Genomic DNA, 24,796 nt, shown 5'->3' on the forward strand with positions numbered 1-24,796 from the left:
GTGGACAAGGGGGATCCAGTGGACATAGTGTACTTAGATTTCCAGAAAGCCTTTGACAAGGTCCCTCACCAAAGGCTCTTACGTAAATTAAGTTGTCATGGGATAAGAGGGAAGATCCTTTCATGGATTGAGAACTGGTTAAAAGACAGGGAACAAAGGGTAGGAATAAATGGTAAATTTTCAGAATGGAGAGGGGTAACTAGTGGTGTTCCCCAAGGATCAGTCCTAGGACAATCCTATTCAACTTATTCATAAATGATCTGGAGAAAGGGATAAACAGTGAGGTGGCAAAGTTTGCAGATGATACTAAACTGCTCAAGATAGTTAAGACCAAAACAGACTGTGAAGAACTTCAAAAAGATCTCACAAAACTAAGTGATTGGGCAACAAAATGGCAAATGAAATTTAATGTGGATAAATGTAAAGTAATGCACATTGGAAAAAAATAACCCCAACTATACATACAGTATGATGGGGGCTAATTTAGCTACAACTAATCAGGAAAGAGATCTTGGAATCATTGTGGATATTTCTCTGAAGACTTCCACAAAGTGTGCAGCAGCAGTCAAAAAAGCAAACACAATGTCAGGAATCATTTAAAAAGGGATAGAGAATAAGACAGAGAATATCTTATTGCCCTTATATAAATCCATGGTACGCCCACATCTTGAATATTGCATACAGATGTGGTCTCCTTATCTCAAAAAAGATATACTGGCATTAGAAAAGATTCAGAGAAGGGCAACTAAAATGATTAGGGATTTGGAACGGGTACCATATGAGGAGAGATTAAAGAGGCTAGGACTTTTCAGCTTGGAAAAGAGGAGACTAAGGGGGGATATGATACAGCTATATAAAATCATGAGTGGTGTGGAGAAAGTGAATAAGGAAAAGTTATTTACTTGTTCCCATAATATAAGAACTAGGGGCCACCAAATGAAATTAATGGGCAGCAGGTTTAAAACAAATAAAAGGAAGTTCTTCTTCACACAGCGCACAGTCAACCTGTGGAACTCCTTGCCTGAGGAGGTTGTGAAGGCTAGGACTATAACGTAGGATTTAGGTTGGCTTAATGACATCACTCAGGGGTGTGGATTTCCCTGGCGCAAATTAGCAGGGCCGACATAATTTTCTAGTGTAGACCAGCCTGGAATCTACTCCAGTTCCCCACTCAGACAACATCCCTGAATCCCCTGCATGGCGACTGGAATGTAAACAGACACATGAATTGAAACGCACCCTCATCACTGCAGGAACCAATAGAAGAGGATTATTATTATTAAGAACAGGCTATATTGGAGTTGCAGGTCTGTACCTTCCCACACTGAGAGGCAGTGTATTGACACTGGTTATGGCACTAGACTAGGACTTAAAAGACCTGTGTTCTATCTTTGTCTCTGCCCTCAATCTGTTGTGTGACCTTGGGCAAGTTACTTCATCTCCATGTCCCTCTGCATCTCCTCCTACCTGCCTTGTCTGTCTCGGCTGTAAACTCCTTATGGCAGTGCCTCTCTCAGTCTGTGTTTTTACAGTGCCTGGTGCATTGAGGCCTTGGGGACTTTAGGTGTTACAGTAATATAAATAATGCTTCAGACACGGATCTATCGATGGACTTCACAGCCCAGACCTCTGATCATTATTCCCAGGAAGATTTTTAACCATAAAGGCACACTACTGATGTTCTTTAGTCTACTCCTGGGGGAATTCTGCACCAAAATATTAAAAATTCTGCGCACAATATTTTAAAATTCTGCAAATTTTATTTGTCAAAATAACACTATATAATCATGCCAGTTTCAATTATTTTGGTAATTTATTTCAAAATACCTGTCAGCAAGTATGTTTGTAACAACACAGACACACACAAATATTCCCTCAGGAGTAGAGAGTTAAAGAAACCCCTATGACAACCCAGTTCCTGTTTCTCTGCCCCCTCGCAGCCCCCCAGAGATCAGCTGGGAGGCCAGACACTCACAACCCCTCTCCCCCCGGGGCCTGCTACGGCCCTCCCCCAGCCAGTCCACCCAAACCCCCTCCCACCCAGAGCCCAGCCGCAGGGGCCCCCTGGCCCAGATACCCGCACCTTCTCCCCCCCCCCCAGAGCCCAGCCGCAGTGCCCCCCTTGCCAAGATACCCGCTCCCTCCCCCCCAGAGCTCAGCTGTGCCCCCACACAACCCAGACACCTGCCCCTCCCTACCCCTCAGAGCCCAGGGATCCAGAGGGAGAAACAGCCTGATGCTCAGTCCCAGGATTGTGTGGAGTTTCCTGCGTGCTGCCGTCTCCTTCCCTCAGGGTGTGCTGGGAACTGCAGCTCCTGGGAACCCTCTAGCTCCCTTCCCCTCCCCCCAGTAGTGTCTTCTATGTGCGAGCTGGGCTTTGCTGTGTCCAGTGGTCTCTAGTGGGGGCCAGCAGCACTGCAGCCCATTTCTGTGGGGGGAAAGGCAATTCTGTATGCATAACATTAATTTCTGCAAAATTCTGCATTACGCAGTGGTGCAGAATTCCCCCAGGAGTATTTAGTGGATAACTCTTACTGGGTCTCACTAGGGGACTGATCCAATGCCCATGGAAGTCAACAGGTGAAAAAGGTGGTCTTGAGGTTAAGGCATTGGCCTAGATTTGCAAGTGATTTGCAGCCAGTGCCTGGTTATACTACAGACTCCTTGAGACAGTTTTTATGTCTGTTCTCTATCTATAAAATGGGGACAATAATGCTTTCTGGCAAGCAGTGTTCTTGTGTAGGTGAAACTTGAGTTTGCCACAGTAGACAGCAGGATTCTGATCCCAGTTTTTGCAACTCTGAAGTGGAGTATGAAACACTACCTACTAACAATGGCAGTGAAGGGCTTTATTTGTTACTAGTGTTTACGTACCTACATGAGGAGAAGATTTCTGAGAGCAGATAGCTTTTTAATCTAGTACCCAAAGGCCTAACATGATCCAGTGGCTGCAAGGTGAAGCTAGACAAATTCAGAACAGTTTTTTTAACAGTCACCATAATTAACCATTGAAACATTTCACCAAAGGCTGTGTTGGATTCTCCATTACTTGAAGTCTTTAATTCAAGATGGGAGGTTTTTCTAAAAGACATGCTGTAGCTAAACCAGAATATATAGGCTAGATGCAGAAATTACTAGTTAATATTCTATGGCCCGCCAGATTAGATTATTTTAACAGGCTCTTCAGACTTTAAAATCTACAATTTGATTACTTCACTGGGTGTTGGATTAGGTCATAACTGATCATGCTGTGTAATGTGTATTTTTTAATAATTGATTTCCATGTTTGATATTAACAGACTACATTCCTATCTCTATAACCTCAGAGACTGAAAATAAGTTTGTGCCATTGCTGAGTATGTTAAAAGAATATAACTATGTATTTCATAAAATATAGTGAAAATATAAAATACCATAATTACACCTCTACCCCGATATAACGCGACCCAATATAACACGACTTCGGATATAACGCGGTAAAGCAGTGCTCCGGTGGGGGGGGGGGGGGGCGCTGCGCACTCCGGTGGATCAAAACAAGTTCAATATAACGCGGTTTCACCTATAACGCGGTAAGATTTTTTGGCTCCCGAGGGCAGCGTTATATCGAGGTGTATATCAAAACCTGTCAGCGAGTTAGACTTGTGGTTTGAGTGTTTATATAGTACAAATAGTTTACTATTTACCTTCACAAGAGATGTGGGTTTCTTGTTCTCTGTTACTACATGACTGCTGATTCCATGGGTCTGACGGGCATTCCCACAGGGAGCCGTGCTGCTTATTGCACCGAATACCATCCACCCAGGTGGGGCCAGAGCCTCTTCCATGTGTAAAGTCTTTTAAAAGAATCCCATTGTCTCCGCAGTCCAAATGTTTGCATATAAGTGCCCTGGTGACTGCATCCATAGGACTGTTGCAAACACTGCCCCATGTCCCATTGTAGAAAACTTCCAGCCGCCCAGCACAGTCACTGCCACTCACCAGTCTCAGATCCGTGAGCCCTAGAAAGAAATGCAGAAGTTGTCTGTGACATTTTCTGATTCTGAAACACAATGTGGTTTGAAGGCTGAATCCCTGAGATTGCTAACAAACCTGCACATTCTTCTACAGAAGCAAGATTCATTTCACGAGTCAGAGAGACTTTTCTGGAGACCAGTGACAGACATATTAACCATGGAATTGTTATTTAAAATACACCATTCACCAACAGTTACACACAGTGTTACCCAAGATTCAGAATTTAATACATGTTCTAAAGCTAAGGTAATAATGCAATATTTCCAGTACCCCTTGATATTAACTGTTGTCAATGTAGACTTTTTAATGGTGACCATTGCAAGTGGATAGGTCAGGAAGAAAGACAGACAGAGAAAGGGAAAGGGAAATAAACTTTCTGTTATCCTCATCTCTCTCCTCAAACACCCATATACTTCATTAAATCCCCTGGTAACCAAACTCATGAGATCATTCACAGAACACACCTGAGCAGAGAACTCCTGCGTCCTCTTTGTGTCTGCAGTTGTGCTGGCCCCAGCCCCCGGAAGGACACTCCCAGAGATCAGCTTCGTTCCCAGAGCAGTTCACATCATCCAGCCAGATCTGCCCAGATCCTTGCCCATAATGAGCAGAGAGAGTTGCATTGATGGCGTGTCCACATCCCAGTTGATTGCAAACAACATTGGAGTCTGGAAGGTCCCAGGAATCATCACAGACTGTTCCCCAAGTGCCATTGTAATAAATCTCCACTCTCCCGGCACAGCGACCTGGCCCATTCACCAGCCTGATCCGCCTGCTCCCTACAAGGATGAATCCCAGTGGGCAATATGTAATATAATGATAACTGAACAGCTTCCACACAAATCAATGACACTTCTCCAATGGCTGAAATATTGAAATGCTTTTAAAAGTCTGTCTTTAACAAGAAACATAAAGAGAAGTCTGCAGAGTTAGAAAGTGATTAAGGCATGGTAAAGAGATCTTAAAAGTGCGTAAGGGAATAAGGCTTAATCCCGAATGCTTGATTTACCTAGGAGAAAGAACTAGTTGAGAGTTTGTGGATTTGCAGAATCAGTCGTGCCTTCAAAACTCAAATCTTTTCAAACATGTATTTGAAAATAAGCTTAGTGGGCATTCAAGGAATTATTAGCTCACAAATTTGCTTAAGTACTAATAATTATGTTTGTAAGTGCTGAAGAATTGGGAGGTACTAGCAGATTAGAGGAAAGCAAATATGGCACCAATTTATTTTAACAATTATGTAAGAAAGACAAGTGATCCTGATTACTACTGTCCTGTAATTCATATTCCTATCCTGAATCCAATGTAACCATAAGCCATTAGCAGCTGAAATTTACAAAGAAACAGGTCATGCTAAGTACCTTATACTGCTTTTTAATAGCTATCACATCAATGGATGATAAGAATACAATAGATGTAATAACTCTTCATTTTAGTAAAGCATTGATAAAGTTTCTCACAAAATCAAGCTTTCAGCATTCAGCATTCTGACAGATATGATTTTGGCTAGGATGTGATCAGCTGCAGGGCTGAACACAAAATGTAATGATAAAATTGCAATGTGTTATGTATAGTGAAAGTCTCAGATTACACAAAACTGGGAGAGACTGTGAACACTGAAAAGTGGGAAATCATAAGCAAAAATATAAAGCCCCATTATATACTATTAACTTTTAAGTATAAATCCACACTAAAGTCAAAGGGGAATTGTGCTTATATCCTGATGACACTATATGGTAGGGGTGGCCAAACTGTGGCTCGCAAGCCACATGCATCTCTTTTACTATTAAATTATGGCTCGCAAGCCCTCTCCACCCTCCCTTCTCTGCCTACCAGACCCGGGGAAGCGGGAGGGAGAGCTTGGGACCTCTGCCTTGTAGTGCAGTAGTGGGGTAGGAGCTTCTGTCCAGCAGGGAGGCAGGTCTCGGGACTTCAGCCCTGTGGGGTGCACCTGCCGAGGCTCGGGGCTTTTGCAGGAGTGGGACTGAAGCCCCAAGCCCTGGCTCCTGGCAGGTGTGCTCTGGCTCTCGAACTTCTGAAGACCATCGTACATGTGGCTCGGCAGGCCAGTACGTTTAGCCACCCCTGCTATATGGCCCTTGGATAAGCAAATCAAAATGAGATTCAGTTCTGGAAAATGGAAGTGAATATGTCTGGGGAAAAATAATATGAAGCACATATAATCATTGGGATCAGCTGAGAAGAAGCAAAAGTGAAAGAGACCTAGTGGCAAGAAAGGAAAATAGAATAGATATGAGTCTGCAATCATGGGCAGCAAGTATCAAAGGCAGGGGGAGGCTATGCCTCCCCAAACAGCCTAGCGTGGTTCTGCCCACGCTCCGCCTCCAGGCCAGGCCCCCTCCTGCGGTTCACAGTGCTCTGCCCTGGCTGTCCCAGGCTGGCTGGGGCTGGCTGGCCTGCCTCCCGCAGGGACTCAGAGTGGCTGGTGCTGGGGCCGCGCTGCCCAGCGCACTGGGGCTGGGGGCGCTGCAGCCACACAGCCTGGCACTCTGGGGCTGGGGCCTTGCCCCCCCCCCCGCTCCCTGGCGCTAGGGCCAGGGGCCACGGTGGGGTGCTCTGGGCTCCTGGGGGGGAGCAAAAGACGAGGGGCAGGGCCTTAGGCACAAGGGGAGGGAGAAAGGGGTCACAAGGGAAGGGGCGGGGCCTTGGGCACAAGGGGAGAGGCTGGGGGCTAGCCTCCCGCAAAGGCCAGATCACTGGCCACCCATGTGTGCAATGTGATACAACTGCAAGAAACTAAGCTGTCTACTGTAGGCTGCATGCATAGAGGCATCATATCGGAGAGCCGGGAGAGGAGAGTGGTTCCCAGTATGGTTCTGAGAAGAACTAGTTGAATTTTTCAGACAGAAACATTTTCCATTGGAAAATTATGATTTGACAAAATTGCAACAATTGTATTGATTTTTTCAGTTTTAGGTCAAAATTATCAAAATGTATTGTTTCGATAATGCTGAAGTGATTAATTTCTGCTTTATCATTTCTACTTTTATGTTACATTATGTCATATTACAATTATAATAAACATAAAAGTCAAGCCAATGGGGTCAAAACAAAATGTTGTTTCAATTTTTCTGAAACAAAATTTTGGAATTTTTGCTTGTGTGAAATTTCAAATTTTAATTTTAATTTGGAGGGAAAAAATCAAAATTTCCCAGTTTCCTGTGGAATGGGAATTCTGGTTTCTGACCCACTCGAGTTCTGAGGAGCACACCCGTGAACACCCCTGTCTGATCCCACTCCCTTGACACCATGAGGGGAAAATATGAAACAATCTAATGTGTCTTTAGAAATCTGTTTAATCTACTTTGGGACAGCAGATACCATTATGCATTAACCATAAATGTAAGTTATTGTGTGGTGTCATTACAGGACAGAGTTAAGGTTGTCTATTTCCAGGGATCTACTACCACTCAGGACAGGGCTCTCATCACTGGGCTATGAGACGACATCCTGATGTGGGTCTCTCTCCCATTGACATTGTTCCACTTTAATTAAATAAATATAATTGGGCAGAGAAAGAATCATTCTATTGCCTAGAGTGCTCATCCTAGAGGCAGGAGATCTCTGTTCAAATCCCTCCTCCTCAACAGGGAAAGAGGGGACTTGAACTGGGGATTTCCAACATCCTAGGTGAGTGTGTTAACCACTGGGATAAAAGTGGCACTCCTCCTTTCTGTTTCCTTCCTCCCCACACACCTTTTTGCTGTTCATGGAGTTAGGTGTCCTCTGAGCATGTCTACCAGATAGGACCTTGCACCAGAGTTAGGCACAGAAATGCCTCTCTTCCCCCAGTTCCTGGAGCACAATCTAGACTGGTGCCTCCCTGCAGCTCAGACTTAGAGTACATCCACACTGGAATAAAAGAATTGTGACATGGCTGCAGCCAGGGCCGGCTCTGGCCTTTTTGCCGCCCCAGGCAAAAAAGCCTCCGGCCGCCCCCCCCCCCCGCGGGGGGGAGAGGGCGGCCGGAGCCCCGGAGGCAGGGCGGCGAGCCCCGGCGGGGGCTCATTCAGTGCACAGGCTGGATTGTGCAGAATTGCTGAATTGCTGCTTTGCATCGTCACTTAATTGCTAATGTAGTTATGCTGTTGTTTCTGCATATAACACACATACTTTTACTGGAGACAGTCCATAATGTGAATCTCAAATCCATATCTGTTTGAGATCTCAGCACAAGGTGGGGTGGAGGCAGGTCCCAGGGTGGGTCATGTTCCTATTGGACAAGGACAGGCTGTTTGTAAAATGTTTACAGTAAGTCACCTGAACAAACGACACCAGCATCCTCAGTAATTCCTGCCTGGGCTCTCTCAAATGCGGAGATGTTGCAGAGAGTCAGACGAGTCTCATTTCCTGCACACTGGACACTTCTCAGCCCCACAGGGCCCGTTCCTCGCCCAGACTTAGGGGGGTTATAAGCTTTCTCAGTAACTCCGCACTGGAGCTGCCTGCACACCACACTGGCATCGTTCATGTCCCACTGGTCATCCAGCACTCTGCCCCACACACCATGGAGGGAAATCTCGACTCTCCCATCACAGCGGCTCTCTCCATTCAACAGTCTGAGTGATTCCGAATGACCTGGGCCCAGGAGAGATGGGAAACAGACAGTGCACATTAGGAACAATACAAACTATAGTAGCTCAGTGAATTAAATCACCCATATTCAAATCATTGCATTGATACAGGCATCTGCATGTGTCACAAGGAGGTAGTGATCATGTATGGCAGTGGCGTGTGTGACACAGAGATCCCTTAGCAAAGGCTCCCCAGTCCTTTGAAATTCTGTCCTCAGACCTGACAAACTCACTACACCAAACACACATCTTGTAGGGAATTTATCCATAAGGGGTAACAGGTAAGTATCTACAGAAAGCTCATAACTTTATCACGACTCAGAACCATTATGAGATGTATGTGCAGGTAACATTTAAGGAATCATGGAAGTATATTGAATGTAGACTTTACAGACTGGCAGTAAAAGTTAGTCACCAGGGATAACAGGTCTCAGTGACGGCCCATTCAAGCAGGCAGGAGCTGTCGCCCCTCCCTGGTTAGCCGGTGAGGTAATGCAAGGCTCAATTGCTCCATTCCCAGACTATCAACGGAAAACCATCAGAGATGACTGCAAACAATCAAAACCAATACAGAGGTAAAAAAGGTAAAAAAAGGAACAATACAACAGCAGGGAATCATCCTGCCAATGAATATAGACAAAAGACTGGTTCAGTATAACACAGAGTGGGAGAGGCATTCTGGATCCTGTCACTGAGGAGACACTGTTTGTACAAGTTTGGATCCTGATTCCTGTGAAGCCAGACAGCACTGTAACAGACTTAACTTTTCCGGGAAACCTATATTTTAGATAGGAAAGGTAACTGTTGATAAGTGTAGGCCTTAGGTTGTGTTTTATGATTTTGTTTTATATTGTAACCATTTGTTTTCACCACTCTCTCTTGTTTCTAGTGAACTTTCTTTCTTAAATAAATTTTATCCTGTTTTATTATAAGTGCTTACAAGTGCTGTGTGTTATACAGGAGTTTACATTAAAACCAGTAAACTGGGGCACATTGCACTTTTGGAGAATCTGGGACTTCTGTGAGTAGCCAGTGTCAGGGGCTGGATATCACAGGGGAATAATTCAAAGGGACTTGGATACTAGGATGCATCTCTTGTTAACCTGCAAGGCAAAGACATGGCTGACATAGCCCAGAGGAGAGTGTTTGAGTGACTAACAGGCTGGTGGTGTTAGGGATCTAACACCCATGGACAAGGCAACCTCTTGCTAGAGGCAAGAGGCCACTAGGTGCCCTGGGTTCCTCAAGAACCCTCATAGTTTGATCAGAGTGTGCCCACAGTGTGCCCACAGTGCACAACAATACAGCTATTCTCTGCTGTAGACTATGGGGAGAAAAGTACAACTTAGAACAGCCCTGAATCTGCTCTTAGTTACACCAGGGTCTGGGCAAGGCCCTACATGGCACCAGAATAAAGAATGTAAATGGGGCTTAAAGCTGCCTTCCCTGCCACCCAAGTGCAGGAATGGAGTGACTGAGAATCAGGTCTATGGTCTCAGTGAGACTTAAATACCTTGAAGACAGAGAATGGTACTTGAGTAGGCAAATGGGTGTTGTGACTTATCTAAGGGAGTTTGGCCAAGGGATGTTAATGGCTTGTGGTGATTAAGGAAACAATCCAAGGTGCTCTGGAGAACAGTGACCAGTGAGTCTTTGTGCCAAAATCTCTAGAAAGAACAGAAGAGAGAGAGAGAGAGAAACCCTCTTTACGATGGGGAAACTCTAGTATATGGTCCCACATAGTTTGTTTTTTTTGTTAGTCTTGATTTTAACACAAAGAAATGAACTAATAGCTCCAAAATATGGTGCGGTGGCAGCCACTGCATACTTATGGTTGGGACTGAGTTTCTTTTATAATTTTGGCCACCCTCCTAACTTATCCTAACAAATGAGTATTGGCTTCTATGTTGCCCATTCAAATCTGTGGTAAAGGACCATTTTCACTGTCTAATTTAAAGTAAACCAGTTGAGGGTGCACCTTAAAGTACAAAGGGGTTCACCAGTCTAAAAATCATTTAATGTTTCATAGCTTTGTTTCTTGACAGAACAAGAAGCAATGGTCTCAATTTGCAGTGGGGGTGGTCTAGGTTGGATATTAGGAAACACTATTTTACTAGGAGGTTGGTGAAGCACTGGAATGGGTTACCTAGGGAGGTGGTGGAATCTCCATCCTTAGAGGTTTTTAAGGCCCGGCTTGACAAAGCCCTGGCTGGGATGATTTAGTTGGTGTTGGTCCTGCTTTTAGCAGGGGATTGGACTAGATGATTCACTCTGCATCATGAAGAGGAGCAGAGTTGAGGCTGGGGGGCTGACCTGAGGGGTGGCACCTGGGAGGGAACAGAACTGATGGGTGGCTGGGTAGGGACAGAACTATTTGCTGGGCAGGGCACAGGCAGATGTCAGGGTGAGAGCTCCTGCAGCCGGGGCCAAAATCATCTTACCCAGTACAGTGGGGCAGCCACTGGGGCACTCTCTGTACCAGTCTGATGAATTCTAGCCCTGTCCTAGCTGCTCCTTTCTGTTGGTGGCTGATGTTCCTATTCTTCTTGTTCAGTCATGTATCTTCCATGATAAATGGTCTGGTAGGCAACGTTGCTGAAGTTGGGAATACAGGGATTTCTATTTTATTGCATAATCCTTGATCCTAGATCATTCTTCCTCTCCCTGTGCTCTGGAGGGCAGTGTCGGACACTGAGGGGCAGGTGTCATTAATCCAACATTTCTGCTGCACTTACCTGAGCAAATCACACTGGCATCATTGTCATGTGGGCACGGAGATGCACCCAGGGCAGTCACAGGGCAATGGCCCAAATGGGGTTCAGTCCCTTTACAGTGAAATGTGTCTGTCCAGACAGAGCCTGTTCCTTTCCCAAAATGCCCTCCTCCTGGAGTCGATACAGCGAACCCACAGTTGAGCTGATGACAGAGAACGTTGGCATCTGATAGATCCCAGTGTGAATCACAGACAGTTCCCCAGACACCACGAACCTGGATCTCCACCCTCCCTGAGCACGCTGTGTTGCCGTTCACCAGCTGGAACCCTGAGTGCCCTGGGGAGAAAGGAGAAGGGGTTTAGAGAGGGAGCCTTGGAGCAATTTATACTAAATCGCTAAGTATCATAGAACCATAGAATATCAGGGTTGGAAGGGACCTCAGGAGGTCATCTAGTCCAACCCCCTGTTCAAAGCAAGACCAATCCCCAACTAAATCATCCCAGCCAAGGCTTTGTCAAGCCTGACCTTAAAAACCTCTAAGGAAGGAGATTCCACCACCTCCCTAGGTAACCCATTCCAATGCTTCACCACCCTCCTAGTGAAAAAGTTTTTCCTAATATCCAACCTAAACCTCCATTGCAACTTGTTCTGTCATCTGCTACCACTGACAACAGTCTAGATCCATCCTCTTTGGAACCCCCTTTCAGGTAGTTGAAAGCAGCTATCAAATCCCCCTCTCCCCCATTCTTCTCTTCTGCAGACTAAACAATCCCAGTTCCCTCAGCCTCTCCTCATAACTCATGTGCTCCAGCCCCCTAATCATTTTTGTTGCCCTCCACTGGACTCTCTCCAATTTTTCCACATCCTTCTTGTAGTGTGGGGCCCAAAACTGGACACAGTACTCCAGATGAGGCCTCACCAATGTCGAATAGAGGGGAACGATCATGTCCCTCGATTTGCTGGCAATGCCCCTACTTATACAGCCCAAAGTGCCGTTAGCCTTCTTCGCAACAAGGGCACACTGTTGACTCATATCCAGCTTCTCGTCCACTGTAACCCCTAGGTCCTTTTCTGCAGAACTGCTACCTAACCATTTGGTCCCTAGTCTGTAGCAGTGCATGGGATTCTTCCGTCCTAAGTGAAGGACTCTGCACTTGTCCTTCTTGAACCTCATCAGATTTCTTTTGATCCAATCCTCTAATTTGTCTAGGTCCCTCTGTATCCTATCCCTACCCTCCAGCGTATCTACCACTCCTCCCAGTTTAGTGTTATCTGCAAACTTGCTGAGGGTGCAGTCCACACCATCCTCTAGATCATTAATGAAGAAATTGAACAAAACTGGCCCCAGGACCGACCCTTGGGGCACTCCGCTTGATACCGGCTACGAACTAGACATGGAGCCATTGATCACTACCCGTTGAGCCCGACGATCTAGCCAGCTTTCTGTACGGGAAGTCAGGGGTGATTGATCCCTTTCTTATTGTTTGAGTTTTACCAGAAGCTGATGGCACCCTATTTTCCCAGCTCCCTACAGAGTGAGATTGTTTTATTGTTGCACTATACTCTAGAATACACAACACTGGGATTTTAAAGAAATCATGCTGAATTCTTACGTGAGCATATGGCACTGGCATCATTTGCATGTGAGCATGTCTGATTCACATGTGATCTCCTGGGACAGTACGCAAGGTGTGACTCATTCCCCACACACTGCAACTCTTCAGTCCAGATCAGCCCGTGTCCTTCTCCAAAGTGAGCTCCTCCTGGGGTAGATAAAGCTCTTCCACACTCTAATTCATTACAGATAACACTGGCAGCTTTGATATCAAAGTGTGCATCACAGAGTGTAGCCCATGTTTCACCATGTCTTATTTCCACACGTCCTGAGCAGGGATTGTCTCCTCCCACCAGCCGAGGCTGTGAGTAGCCTAGAGAGTCAATCAATCCATCAATGAAGGTTACACTTACACTCCATACTCGCCACTACACCTTTCAGTAGATAGACATGTTTTTCAAACTTTTCATAACAATGTTTAGAAATTATGGATTATAGCTATGATACATTAAAAAAATACAGAACCTGTACTTAAATATCTGTTCTTGAAATATGGACCTTTGTGTCACTATTTAGAAACGAACGCTACTGTCAGTGGTTTTTAACTAATTGTGAAGGATGTGAGAGAGGCCTGTATTATTTTATGAAGCTTTGCTTGTTTGCTTGTTGTGTTGTCTGCTACAGGATTACTAAGGGTACTCCAAGAAGAGGTATGTTCTTAATTCAGTTTAGCTAACTTGGGTTAAATAGCAGTGAGGACACACCAGTTCAGCTTTTAACTCAGGGCAGGTCTATACTACAAATGCTGCATCAGCACAACTGCACGGATGCAGCTGTAGTGCTTTGATGAAGACACTCTAAGCCGAAGGGAGAGAGCTCTCCTGTCAGCTTAGTTACGCCACCTCCACAAGAGGTGATAGCTACATCCGCAGGAGAAGCTCTCCCACCAGCATAGCACTGTCTACACGGAGGGTTAAGGTCGGTATAACTAGGTCTCTCAGGGATATGGATTTTTCACACCTATGAGCAATGTAGTTATACCCGTAGTATAGACCTGGCCTCAGATTAGCAGTTCAAATCAAGCCTAGGGCAGCCTGAGGTTGAATTTGAACTGCTAACCTGAGTTAAAAGGCAAGTTGCCATGTTTTCACTGATATTTTAATTAGAGTTAACTAATGGGGGTTAGCTAACCCATGTTAAGAATACACTTTTTTGCTGTCTATGCATACCCTGAGGGTTAAATCAGACCTGGATGGTTTGTTTCCACAAGAAACAAGACAGTGTTTTAGATAACTCATTTACTGATATTCAGAAGACAATACAGCTGACAACACCTTTGAAGTTTTAACACTGTCCATGCTGCGATCAGCTTGTTGGCTAGTGAAGTGGGGGGAGATCCAGGTGGTAAACTGGAACAAAATGCTTTGAAATGGATAAAAAGAGTGTTCCTGAAGAGCAGGCAGAGGAAGTGGTCAAGTTACTGCTCAAGGGGAGCAAACTGACACAGAGACAGGCCCTGGAGGATGGGTCTTAACTTTTAAGCAGCTGGACCTGCCTAAGTTTTAAGGGAGATGCTAAGCTTTAGGTAAGATAAAAACATATTTGTTGTGTAAAAACTTGTTCTGCCTTATTCCTGCTGCTGCGATTAAATAATACTGATACAGAGGCGGTGGCAGTGCATAACTAGCTGGCTCTGACCCTGATGTAAGGGCACTCTGCATTGGAGATATTCCCTGTGGGAGGTTGCACTTGTCCTGTGGCCCCGTGCTCCAGGTTAGCACTGCCACTAACCTGCTGTCTGACCTCGGACTACTCATTTCACCTTTCTGGGCCTCAGCTTTTTTCTCTGGTTTTTGTCTGTCTTTTCCATTCAGACTCTGAGGCAGAGACTGACTATTACTTTGCATTTGTACAGTGCCAAGTACACTGGGCTCTGATCTCATCTGGGGCCTCAAGAAGCTATACAAGTAACTAATAATAATAACTGTGGAGCTGCTACCAACACCTTCATAGTATCAGAGGGGTAGCCGTGTTAGTCTGGATCTGTAAAAAGCAACAGAGTCCTGTGGCACTGTGACGTTATTGATATAATCTGGGACCATATAGATCATTGTTGCAACCAAGGTCCTGTAGTGGCACCCAAATCTTGTATAAAGGGGGTCAAATGGGGTGTCTAAGACAAGGTTATGGTTTACTGGTTATGATTAGGCTGTCTATATGTGTGTATCAATTTTGTAGTTGAAGTTATGAATATTGGCTCTATACTGTCTGTATTTCAAACTTATGCTATGCTGCTGGGTGACATCCCAGACAAACTGGTGTTAGCTCTGCCTAGCCTGCTTGATGGCCCATTAAGGACCATCAGCTATACAATGGACCCATTGAGAGAAGGCAAATATGCCTTGAGACTCAGCAAAGTATGCAGGAACTTGCCCATGTGACTCCAGACTCCATTTTGCTGTAATTTTCCACAGTAAGGACAAAGAGGTGTTCTTACACCTGGAAAAGACTATATAAGGCTGATGCCTCATCTCCATCTTGTTTTCAATCGTGCTTCTTACCTCTGGAGGAACTTTGCTACAAGCTGAAGCTTTGAACAAAGGACTGAGGACCCATCCCAGCGGGGGATGTATTCCAGAGACTTGATTTGAACCTGCAGTTTATTCTATCGCTGCTGCAAGCCTGAACCAAGAACTTTGCCATTACTGTATGTAATTGATTCCACTTAACCAATTCTAGCTCTCATCTCTATCTTTTTCCTTTTATGAATAAACCTTTAGTTTTTAGATTCTAAAGGATTGGCAACAGCGTGATTTGTGGGTAAGATCTGATTTGTATATTGACCTGGGTCTGGGGCTTGGTCCTTTGGGATCAGGAGAACCTTTTTCTTTTACTGGGGTCTTGGTTTTCATAACCATTTGTCCCCATAACGAGTGGCACTGGTGGTGATACTGGGAAACTGGAGTGTCTAAGGAGATTGCTTGTGAGACTTGCGGTTAGCCAGTGGGGTGAGACCGAAGTCCTCTTAGTCTGGCTGGTTTGGTTTGCCTTAGAGGTGGAAAAACCCCAGCCTTGGGATGTAACTGCCCTGTTTGAGCAATTTGTCCTGAGTTGGCACTCTCAGTTGGGTTCCGCCAGAACCGCATTGTCACAGGCACCTTTAAGACTAACAGATGTATTGGAGCATAAGCTTTTGTGGGTGAATACCCACTTCGTCAGATGCATGCGTCTGACGTGTCTGACGAAGTGGGTATTCACCCACGAAAGCTTATGGTCCAATACATCTGCTAGTCTTAAAGGTGCCACAGGACTCCCCAACACCTTCATAATTATGCTTTGGCTGTCAATTTGCCGTCTTTCACCATGAGCTACAACCTAAACTCCTGACTTTGTTCTTACTTAGTCCTTACTGAAAACAAAGGCAAATTTGTATTAAAGCCAAAAGAAATTTTACCAGAGTAAAGACTGAGAAGAAAAAATGTGTAAGGGCCTCAGGATTTGGCAATATGAATGGGTCTGAGCCTAACATCAGGGGAGGCAAACTTTAATTGCAAGAATGGGCATGATTTTAGGAGACAGAGAAGAACACTCCTCTTCCCAAATGTGAATTGAGGGTGCAAATGTATTTATTTATTATTATTATAAATTAATTATTAATTATGAAATAATATTAATATTATTAATTAATAATTATTATTATTAATAAATAGTAATAATTATTGTTATTAGGTTATGGTAGCATGAACGGTGTGCTAGATGCTTTCCAGACATTCTAGAAGGGAAAGTTCCTGCTACAGGGAGTACATCTTCCAAGGACAGAGAGACAGGTACAGAAAGTTTAAGGGAAGGGGAGAAGAAATAGGGCAATGTTATTCAAATTAAACAGATTCACTGGAGACAGCATGGTATGTGAGATAATTAGTGTTGCCCACTCTCCCCACTGTACTGGGTAAGATGATTTTGGCCCCGACTGCAGGAGCTCTCACCCCCGCATCTGCCTGTCCCCTGCCCAGCAAATAGTTCTGTCCCTACCCAGCCACCCATCAGTTCTGTTCCCCCCCAGGTGCCACCCCTCAGTTCAGCTCCCTAGCCTCAACTCTGCTCCTCCAGGGAGCTCTGCCCCCTCCCAGGCCAGTGCTGCGGGGGGAAGCCTGTTGCTCACAGGAAGGGAGGGAAATAGGAGGAAAGAGCTGCCCTGAGCTGATGGCTCTTTGCTCCCCCACCCTCCAATGAAAATGGCTTCAGATTGGTGAAGGGAAAGGGCGAGGAAGAGAGCTCTGCCGGAAACAGTTATGATTGGTTGTTTTACCCCAGGAGGTGGGCAAATGGGGGCAGCCAGCCAATCAGAGGACTCAAGATGGAGCTTCTTGCCTCATTGTAGGACTGGGCCCCAGACCAGCCACAGTTGTGTCACTTATGGAAAAAATTGCAAGAGTGGGCAACTCTGGGCTCTAAGAGGGACTAAATGTGGAGGGGGCAGGGCCCTTGCAGATGAGATCCCAGCGGCCATAGCATGTGCAGAGGGACATGTAGTGAAAGGCACAGAGATTTTAGAAAATAGAACATGGGGGGGTTCTGCTTTGCCTTCTTGTTTCTGAGCCTTTAGGGGTCACTTGTTCAAACTTTTCAACCCACCCACAAAGGCTAGAAACTTCCTTTTAAACTATGACACAAAACAAAATGGAAAGAGTTGGTACCACTGCAGCTGTGAGGAGAGAATGATATTTTTGGTCCCACCCCTCGCCTACATCTCTAGCAGGCACAGAGGTCATGTTTTAGAATCCGAGCCTGTCCTACCAGAGCTGCTGGAGCCTGAATCGCCTCTTCCATCTATCTCACCTGTTTCCCTTTCTGGGATCTGCACCAGCTCATACTTTGCCCATGTCTGGCTTTAGAGCATGAGCTGTGCAAAGGGTCCAGCCAGGCCAGGAGAGCACTCAGCTGCCAGCCTCCTGCTCACCTAGCAGCAGCACTAGCAGCTCACATATTCCACAGAGTCCTGCAGGCTTTTATTTGTGTGTAATCCCCACTTACCGTTGCCAGCTCCTGGAGTTCAGGATTCAGCCTCTGGAGGGCCTTATCCTAAAGGACTACAGCTATAATGGCTACTAGAGCCCCCTGACCCCATTCCCAGCCTGCTTGGAGTTAGGGGTGGGGACAGAAGGAACTAAAAACCTTTGCCAAGGCCAACAGGGAGGCTTCTGCATGGGGGATCTGGATGAGCAGTGCACTGAACCTATGACAAGCCACAGCTGCACAGCTCCCAGCGACGAGGCAGACTGATTTTACACAGAGAGTTTTAGTTTGGAAGCTGGAAGAGAGGCAGTACCAGCATCTGGAGAGAGAGATCCAGTCTGGGACTGGCTACTGATAACCAACTGAGACTTTAGGAGGATTCCAGACCAGGGAATAGCAAGCCTGGTTGGATCCAGGACATGATCCTGCCCCATTCAGGGATGAAGAAAAGTTAAGGGGACTTTTATGTAATCTGGCCAGTGCTGCAGCGGTGAACACACTATACCAGGATACACAAACTCAGCCATACTGTCTGCCTTGGGAAGGTGCCAGGCAGACAGTTGGGGTTTGGAGGAACTTATAAGTGTTAAATTCTGGAGAATAGGCTTACTTATTACTGGAGATGACCAGCAATTTTGCCACTCAAGTTACTGGTTTTATGAATGAGGGTGGCTGAGTATGAATGTTGTGCTGGGAAATTTGTACTGATTTGTGCGGGTGTTGAATGAGGGGTGTGTGTTAAGGTGAGAGTTGTGTGTGTTTGATGTTATTGTGTGTTCTGTGGGTGGTTGTGTTGATTTGTGCATGGGTTGTGTTGTGCTGGGAAATCTGTGTTGATTTGTTTGGGTGTGTCAGTTTCCTTGGGTAGTTTGTGGTGAGTTGTATGGGTGGCAAATCAACCTTTGAAGAACAGTGGCATTTGGGCCAAGGAACCCACCATGTGTGCTGTCCCTCTTGTATCACTGACTCATTACAACCAATTAAATTGTTGCATGAAAATTAGCTGTAGGGTAGAGGTGGCAATTGGTTGAGTTAACTTTATAATCACAATGGCATAGGACTCTTGGCATGGCATAGATGGGTACGTTACTGTTATATTATATATAGATTAGTTAACTTAACCTTTTCCTTCCCTTGATCCTAGTTTCCTGTTCACAATAAAGTTACCATCACCGCTATGCTGTTATTATTTATGTGTCCTTCCTTTGCTGGGATTTGTTTTATTTACTTGATTCTCTCCTGTGCACTGTGCTTTATACTCCTTTCCAGATAGTGGTATTAGTGCTGATTTTCTCAAAGGACAGCATGCCTGTGTACCTGGTACAGTGAACAATCATCTGAGTGGTGCCGCCAGGCACCAAGAAAAAGAACCCAGGACCCAACCTATGTGAGGAGAGGGGGAAAGCCACTCAAAATATTGGTGATAGTAAGTGTCAGGGAGAGAAAAGGCCATACCTCAGGAGAGAGGCCACATGTGTTAGTACAACATCAGGTGCCAATGTCTTTGTCTGTCACATTGTGTACTCAAAGAATATTTCTATGTCCAGCGGAGGGTGTATTGCACAGGAGACCCTTCCCATACTAGATGTAATTATGCAATTTTACTCAGCCCTTGCACAACCACAACAGGAATTTGGTGAATTCTGATCACTCCATTTTATGATAGATACTGATAAATCAGAAAATGTTATAAGGAGTGAGACTATGCAGACACACTGTGGACTGGGGGAAAGGGAAACTGTGGCCAAATGCACCCCTGTAATCACACCCTACACTCTATTGTAATAATCTTTGTATAAAATATGCCTTCTGAGGTATCATTTGGAAACTAATAACTCACTGGGCAATAATATCATGGTGAAATGTGTGTAGCATGATTATGTGTGAAGTTATGAAATCCCCCCTGTATGATGTTAAAGGGGCATGTTCAAATTCCCATGGTCCGATTAGGCACAACTGGTCAAGTAAGTCTTAAACAAAGGGATGTGCAGTTACCTCAATTTACATATAAGCTGTAAACAGAGTCCTCAGACAGCAGGGGAGAAAATAAAGGAGACAAAATCTGCATCTCAGAACACACAAGTGAAAAAAACAACATGAAGCCTCTTTCCTCACTAGACTCCATGTTTCCTTCTGCTCATCTGGACAGAATTTTATGAGGGGGGCTGAACTATATAAGTGAAGGGCAAACACCCCTGGGTATCTCTCTTCCTGTCCATCTCCCTCTTTGTACCTAAGAAGAAAAACAAACAGCCGTTGGACTTTGGGGGAGGGGTCCTGACCTGAAAAGTTTGGTCTGTAATGCTATCAGAAGCATGTGGTGAGGACTTGACTTTGAATCAAGTGTAGTTTGTTACATTAGGCACTACAAAGAGTTTTTTTCTTTATTTTCTTGTAACCATTTCTAGCCTTTATGCCTCATTACCTGTACTCACTTAAAATCCATCTCTTTGTAGTTAATGAACTTGTTTATTCTTTAATTGAATCTACTCCAGTGTGTTTAAGTTAAATTGTCTGGGTAACTCCATTTAAGGTGGCAAGTTGTTGTGTATTGATCCCTAAAAGAGACAATGGACCTAATATCTCTGGACTGTCCAAGAGAGGGCTTGACAGTATAGAACATACATTTTTGGGGAAAATCTGGGACTGGGAGTGTGTTGGGGTCACCTTGCAGAAATACCAAGGCTGGTAAAAGCCAGAGTGTAACCCAAATGTGCAAGTTACACACACACAGTCAGATTGTGACCTGCATGCTAGCAGGTTGTTAGTGAGCAGCCCAGGTGGGAGCTACTGCAGCAAGGCATTGTAAGGCCCCTCCCTGGTCTGGATTGCACCCCGAATGTCACAGAAACTAATGAAAATATGAGAGTAAAAAGATCAGGGAGGAAGAAAGGAGACAAGAAAAGACAAGGAGGAAGACAAGGAGCAATGGCCAAGAACTAAAAATTAAGGGCCTGATTCCCCACTTCCGTGCAGCTTGTGTCATCTATACCTGTACTCCATGACTACAATATGAATATATAATGCCAGGACCAGTCTGACAGAGTGATTTCCGGTTTGGTAGCATTTTACATTCATGCACAATATGCCCAAAAGTGAAAAATCAGGCTCTAAATTTCACTCTGGTGGTTGGGAATAAACACTGTGGGAGATAACAGATATACCATTAGATGAGTGACATGAGGTTAGACAAGACTCTAGTGGGAAATGCCTTGCATGACGCTGTAGTTGGATCTGGCTACTCTCTGCCACTAAAAATTCTTATTGCCTGATACTTTCTAAGCTCTCAAATGGCTGTATAGAGAAAAGTATGAGTCTGTTTCCTTTGAAAACATTATTACTCAACAGGATTTTATGGGGTTTCCAGCATAGACACTCCAATGCCATGGTGATAGGGGCAGTTTAAATATGTAGATACAATAGCTTATTAAATATCAATAATTTCCCTAGTTTGGATATTCAAAATAAATTTGAAACCCATAAAAGGAAAATGGAAAATGTGGCATTGAGACAACTGCGGTGAGGTTAATAAAGGGGACTCTAAAGATATGAACACATGTTTGGAATGTTGGTGTGGATGGGTACAGCTTGCTCAGGAAGGATAGACAGGGGGAAAAGGGAGGAGGTGTTGCCTTATATATTAAAAATGTACACACTTGGACTGAGGTAGAAATGGACATAGGAGACGGAATGTTGAGAGTCTCTGGGTTAGGCTAAAAGGAGTAAAAAACAAGGGTGATGTCATGCTAGGAGTCTACTACAGGCCACCTAACCAAGTGGAAGAGGTGGATGAGGCTTTTTTTAAACAACTAAAAAAATCATCCAAAGCCCAAGATTTGGTGGTGATGAGGGACTTCAACTATCCAAATATATGTTGGGAAAATAACACAGCGGGGCACAGACTATCCAACAAATTCTTGGACTGCATTGCAGACAACTTTTTATTTCAGAAGGTTGAAAAAGCTACTAGGGGGGAAGCTATTCTAGACTTGATTTTAACAAATAGGGAGGAACGCATTGAGAATTTGAAAGTAGAAGGCAGCTTGGGTGAAAGTGATCATGAAATCATAGAGTTTGCAATTCTAAGGAAGGGTAGAAGGGAGTACAGCAAAATAGAGACAATGGATTTCAGGAAGGCGGATTTTGGTAAGCTCAGAGAGCTGATAGGTAAGGTCCGATGGGAATCAAGACTGAGGGGAAAAACAACTGAGGAGAGTTGGCAGTTTTTCAAAGGGACACTATTAAGGGCCCAAAAGCAAGCTATTCCGCTGGTTAGGAAAGATAGAAAATGTGGCATAAGACCACCTTGGCTTAACCACGAGATCTTGCATGATCTAAAAAATAAAAAGGAACCATATAAAAAATGGAAACTAGGAAAGATTACAAAGGATGAATATAGGCAAACAACACAGGAATGCAGGGGCAAGATTAGAAAGGCAAAGGCACAAAATGAGCTCAAACTAGCTACAGGAATAAAGGGAAACAAGAAGACTTTTTAGCAATACATTAGAAGCAAGAGGAAGACCAAAGACAGGGTAGGCCCATTGCTCAGTGAAGAGGGAGAAACAGTAACAGGAAACTTGGAAATGGCAGAGATGCTTAATGACTTCTTTGTTTCGGTCTTCACCGAGAAGTCTGAAGGCATGCCTAACATAGTGAATGCTAATGGGAAGAGGGTAGATTTAGCAGATAAAATAAAAAAAGAACAAGTTAAAAATCACTTAGAAAAGTTAGATGCCTGCAAGTCACCAGAGCCTGATGAAATGCATCCTAGAATACTCAAGGAGCTAATAGAGGAGGTATCTGAGCCTCTAGCTATTATCTTTGGAAAATCATGGGAGACGGGAGAGATTCCAGAAGACTGGAAAAGGGCAAATATAGTGCCCATCTATAAAAAGGGAAATAAAAACAACCCAGGAAACTACAGCCCAGTTAGTTTAACTTCTGTGCCAGGGAAGATAATGGAGCAAGTAATTAAGGAAATCATCTGCAAACACTTGGAAGGTGGTAAGGTGATAGGGAATAGCCAGCATGGATTTGTAAAGAACAAATCATGTCAAACCAATCTGATAGCTTTCTTTGATAGGATAACGAGTCTTGTGGATAAGGGAGAAGCTGTGGATGTGGTATACCTAGACTTTAGTAAGGCATTTGATACGGTCTCGCATGATATTCTTATCGATAAACTAGGCAAATACAATTTAGATGGGGCTACTATAAGGTGGGTGCATAACTGGCTGGATAACCGTACTCAGAGAGTTGTTATTAATGGTTCCCAATCCTGCTGGAAAGGCATAACAAGTGGGGTTCCGCAGGGGTCTGTTTTGGGACCGGCTCTGTTCAATATCTTCATTAACGACTTATATATTGGCATAGAAAGTACGCTTATTAAGTTTGCAAATGATACCAAACTGGGAGGGATTGCAACTGCTTTGGAGGACAGGGTCATAATTCAAAATGATCTGGACAAATTGGAGAAATGGTCTGAGGTAAACAGGATGAAGTTTAACAAAGACAAATGCAAAGTGCTCCACTTAGGAAGGAAAAATCAGTTTCACACATACAGAATGGGAAGAGACGGTCTAGGAAGGAATATGGCAGAAAGGGATCTAGGGGTTATAGTGGACCACAAGCTAAATATGAGTCAACAGTGTGATGCTGTTTCAAAAAAAGCAAACATGATTCTGGGATGTATTAACAGGTGTGTTGTGAGCAAGACACAAGAGACATTCTTCCGCTCTACTCTGCGCTGGTTAGGCCTCAACTGGAGTATTGTGTCCAGTTCTGGGCACCGCATTTCAAGAATGATGTGGAGAAATTGGAGAGGGTCCAGAGAAGAGCAACAAGAATGATTAAAGGTCTTGAGAACATGACCTATGAAGGAAGGCTGAAAGAATTGGGTTTGTTTAGTTTGGAAAAGAGAAGACTGAGAGGGGACATGATAGCAGTTTTCAGGTATCTAAAAGGGTGTCATAAGGAGGCGGGAGAAAACTTCTTCACCTTAGCCTCTAAGGATAGAACAAGAAACAATGGGCTTAAACTGCAGCAAGGGAGGTTTAGGTTGGACATTAGGAAAAAGTTCCTAACTGTCAGGGTGGTTAAACACTGGAAAAAATTGACTAGGGAGGTTGTGGAATCTCCACCTCTTGAGATATTTAAGAGTAGGTTAGATAAATGTCTATCAGGAATGATCTAGACAGTATTTGGTCCTGCCATGAGGGCAGGGGACTGGACTCGATGACCTCTCGAGGTCCCTTCCAGTCCTAGAATCTATGAATCTATGATATCTGGGTTGGGAATTACATAGGGATTTGCTCACTATAACATGAGAGTAATAATTTCAGGATTTGATCATATTTACCCACTTCTACATTAGTTTGTGGGAATGGAACAAACTCTGGATTCAATCCCTTTTTTCACATGGCAAGTAGAAGGATGGGCTGATTTCTTACCTGAGCAGGTCACTCCAGCAATGGAAGGATGAGCGCATGTTGACTTTATAGTCCGGGTTTCAAATCTGCAGTCCCAGATTGCTGACTCACTCCCATGACAAACATCTCCTACCACCAAGTATGGTGTGGAATCTTCTCCAAAGTGGGCAGCACTATGGACACTAACTACAGAACCACATCCCAAGTGTTTGCAAGCTACTGCGGCATGTTTCATACGTGAGACAGTAGAACACAGAATGACGCTCAGTTCACCAATCTTAATCATCGCTCTCCCAGCACATGGGTTGCTTCCATTGACCAGCTTCAGATCAGCAGCTCCACCTTCAAGTAGAATCAGGACAGCGTTATTGGAGAGAGCCACATCCCCATTATTATTACTAATGGACTAATCAAGTAGTATTTGAAGAATATAATACTGTAACTCCTCGCTTAATGTTGTAGTTATGTTCC

General features: G+C 44.5%; 1 protein-coding gene across 1 annotated transcript in view; it reads right to left on the reverse strand.

Annotated features, from left to right (window-relative positions):
* CD163L1 (CD163 molecule like 1) overlaps positions 1-24,560 on the reverse strand; it is a 40,801-nt gene extending 16,241 nt beyond the window's left edge. Inside the window, exons 1-6 of the mRNA XM_065408724.1 lie at positions 24,347-24,560; positions 12,937-13,251; positions 11,345-11,659; positions 8,296-8,613; positions 4,479-4,793; positions 3,684-3,998 (exon numbers count right to left, since the gene is read on the reverse strand). Of these exons, the coding sequence (XP_065264796.1) occupies positions 3,684-3,998; positions 4,479-4,793; positions 8,296-8,613; positions 11,345-11,659; positions 12,937-13,251; positions 24,347-24,560 (1,792 nt within the window). The remainder of the gene's footprint in view (positions 1-3,683; positions 3,999-4,478; positions 4,794-8,295; positions 8,614-11,344; positions 11,660-12,936; positions 13,252-24,346) is intronic.
* Between the last annotated feature and the right edge of the window lie 236 nt (positions 24,561-24,796).

This window comes from Emys orbicularis, chromosome 1, assembly GCF_028017835.1.
Source record: "Emys orbicularis isolate rEmyOrb1 chromosome 1, rEmyOrb1.hap1, whole genome shotgun sequence".
Taxonomy (NCBI): Eukaryota; Metazoa; Chordata; order Testudines; family Emydidae; genus Emys; species Emys orbicularis.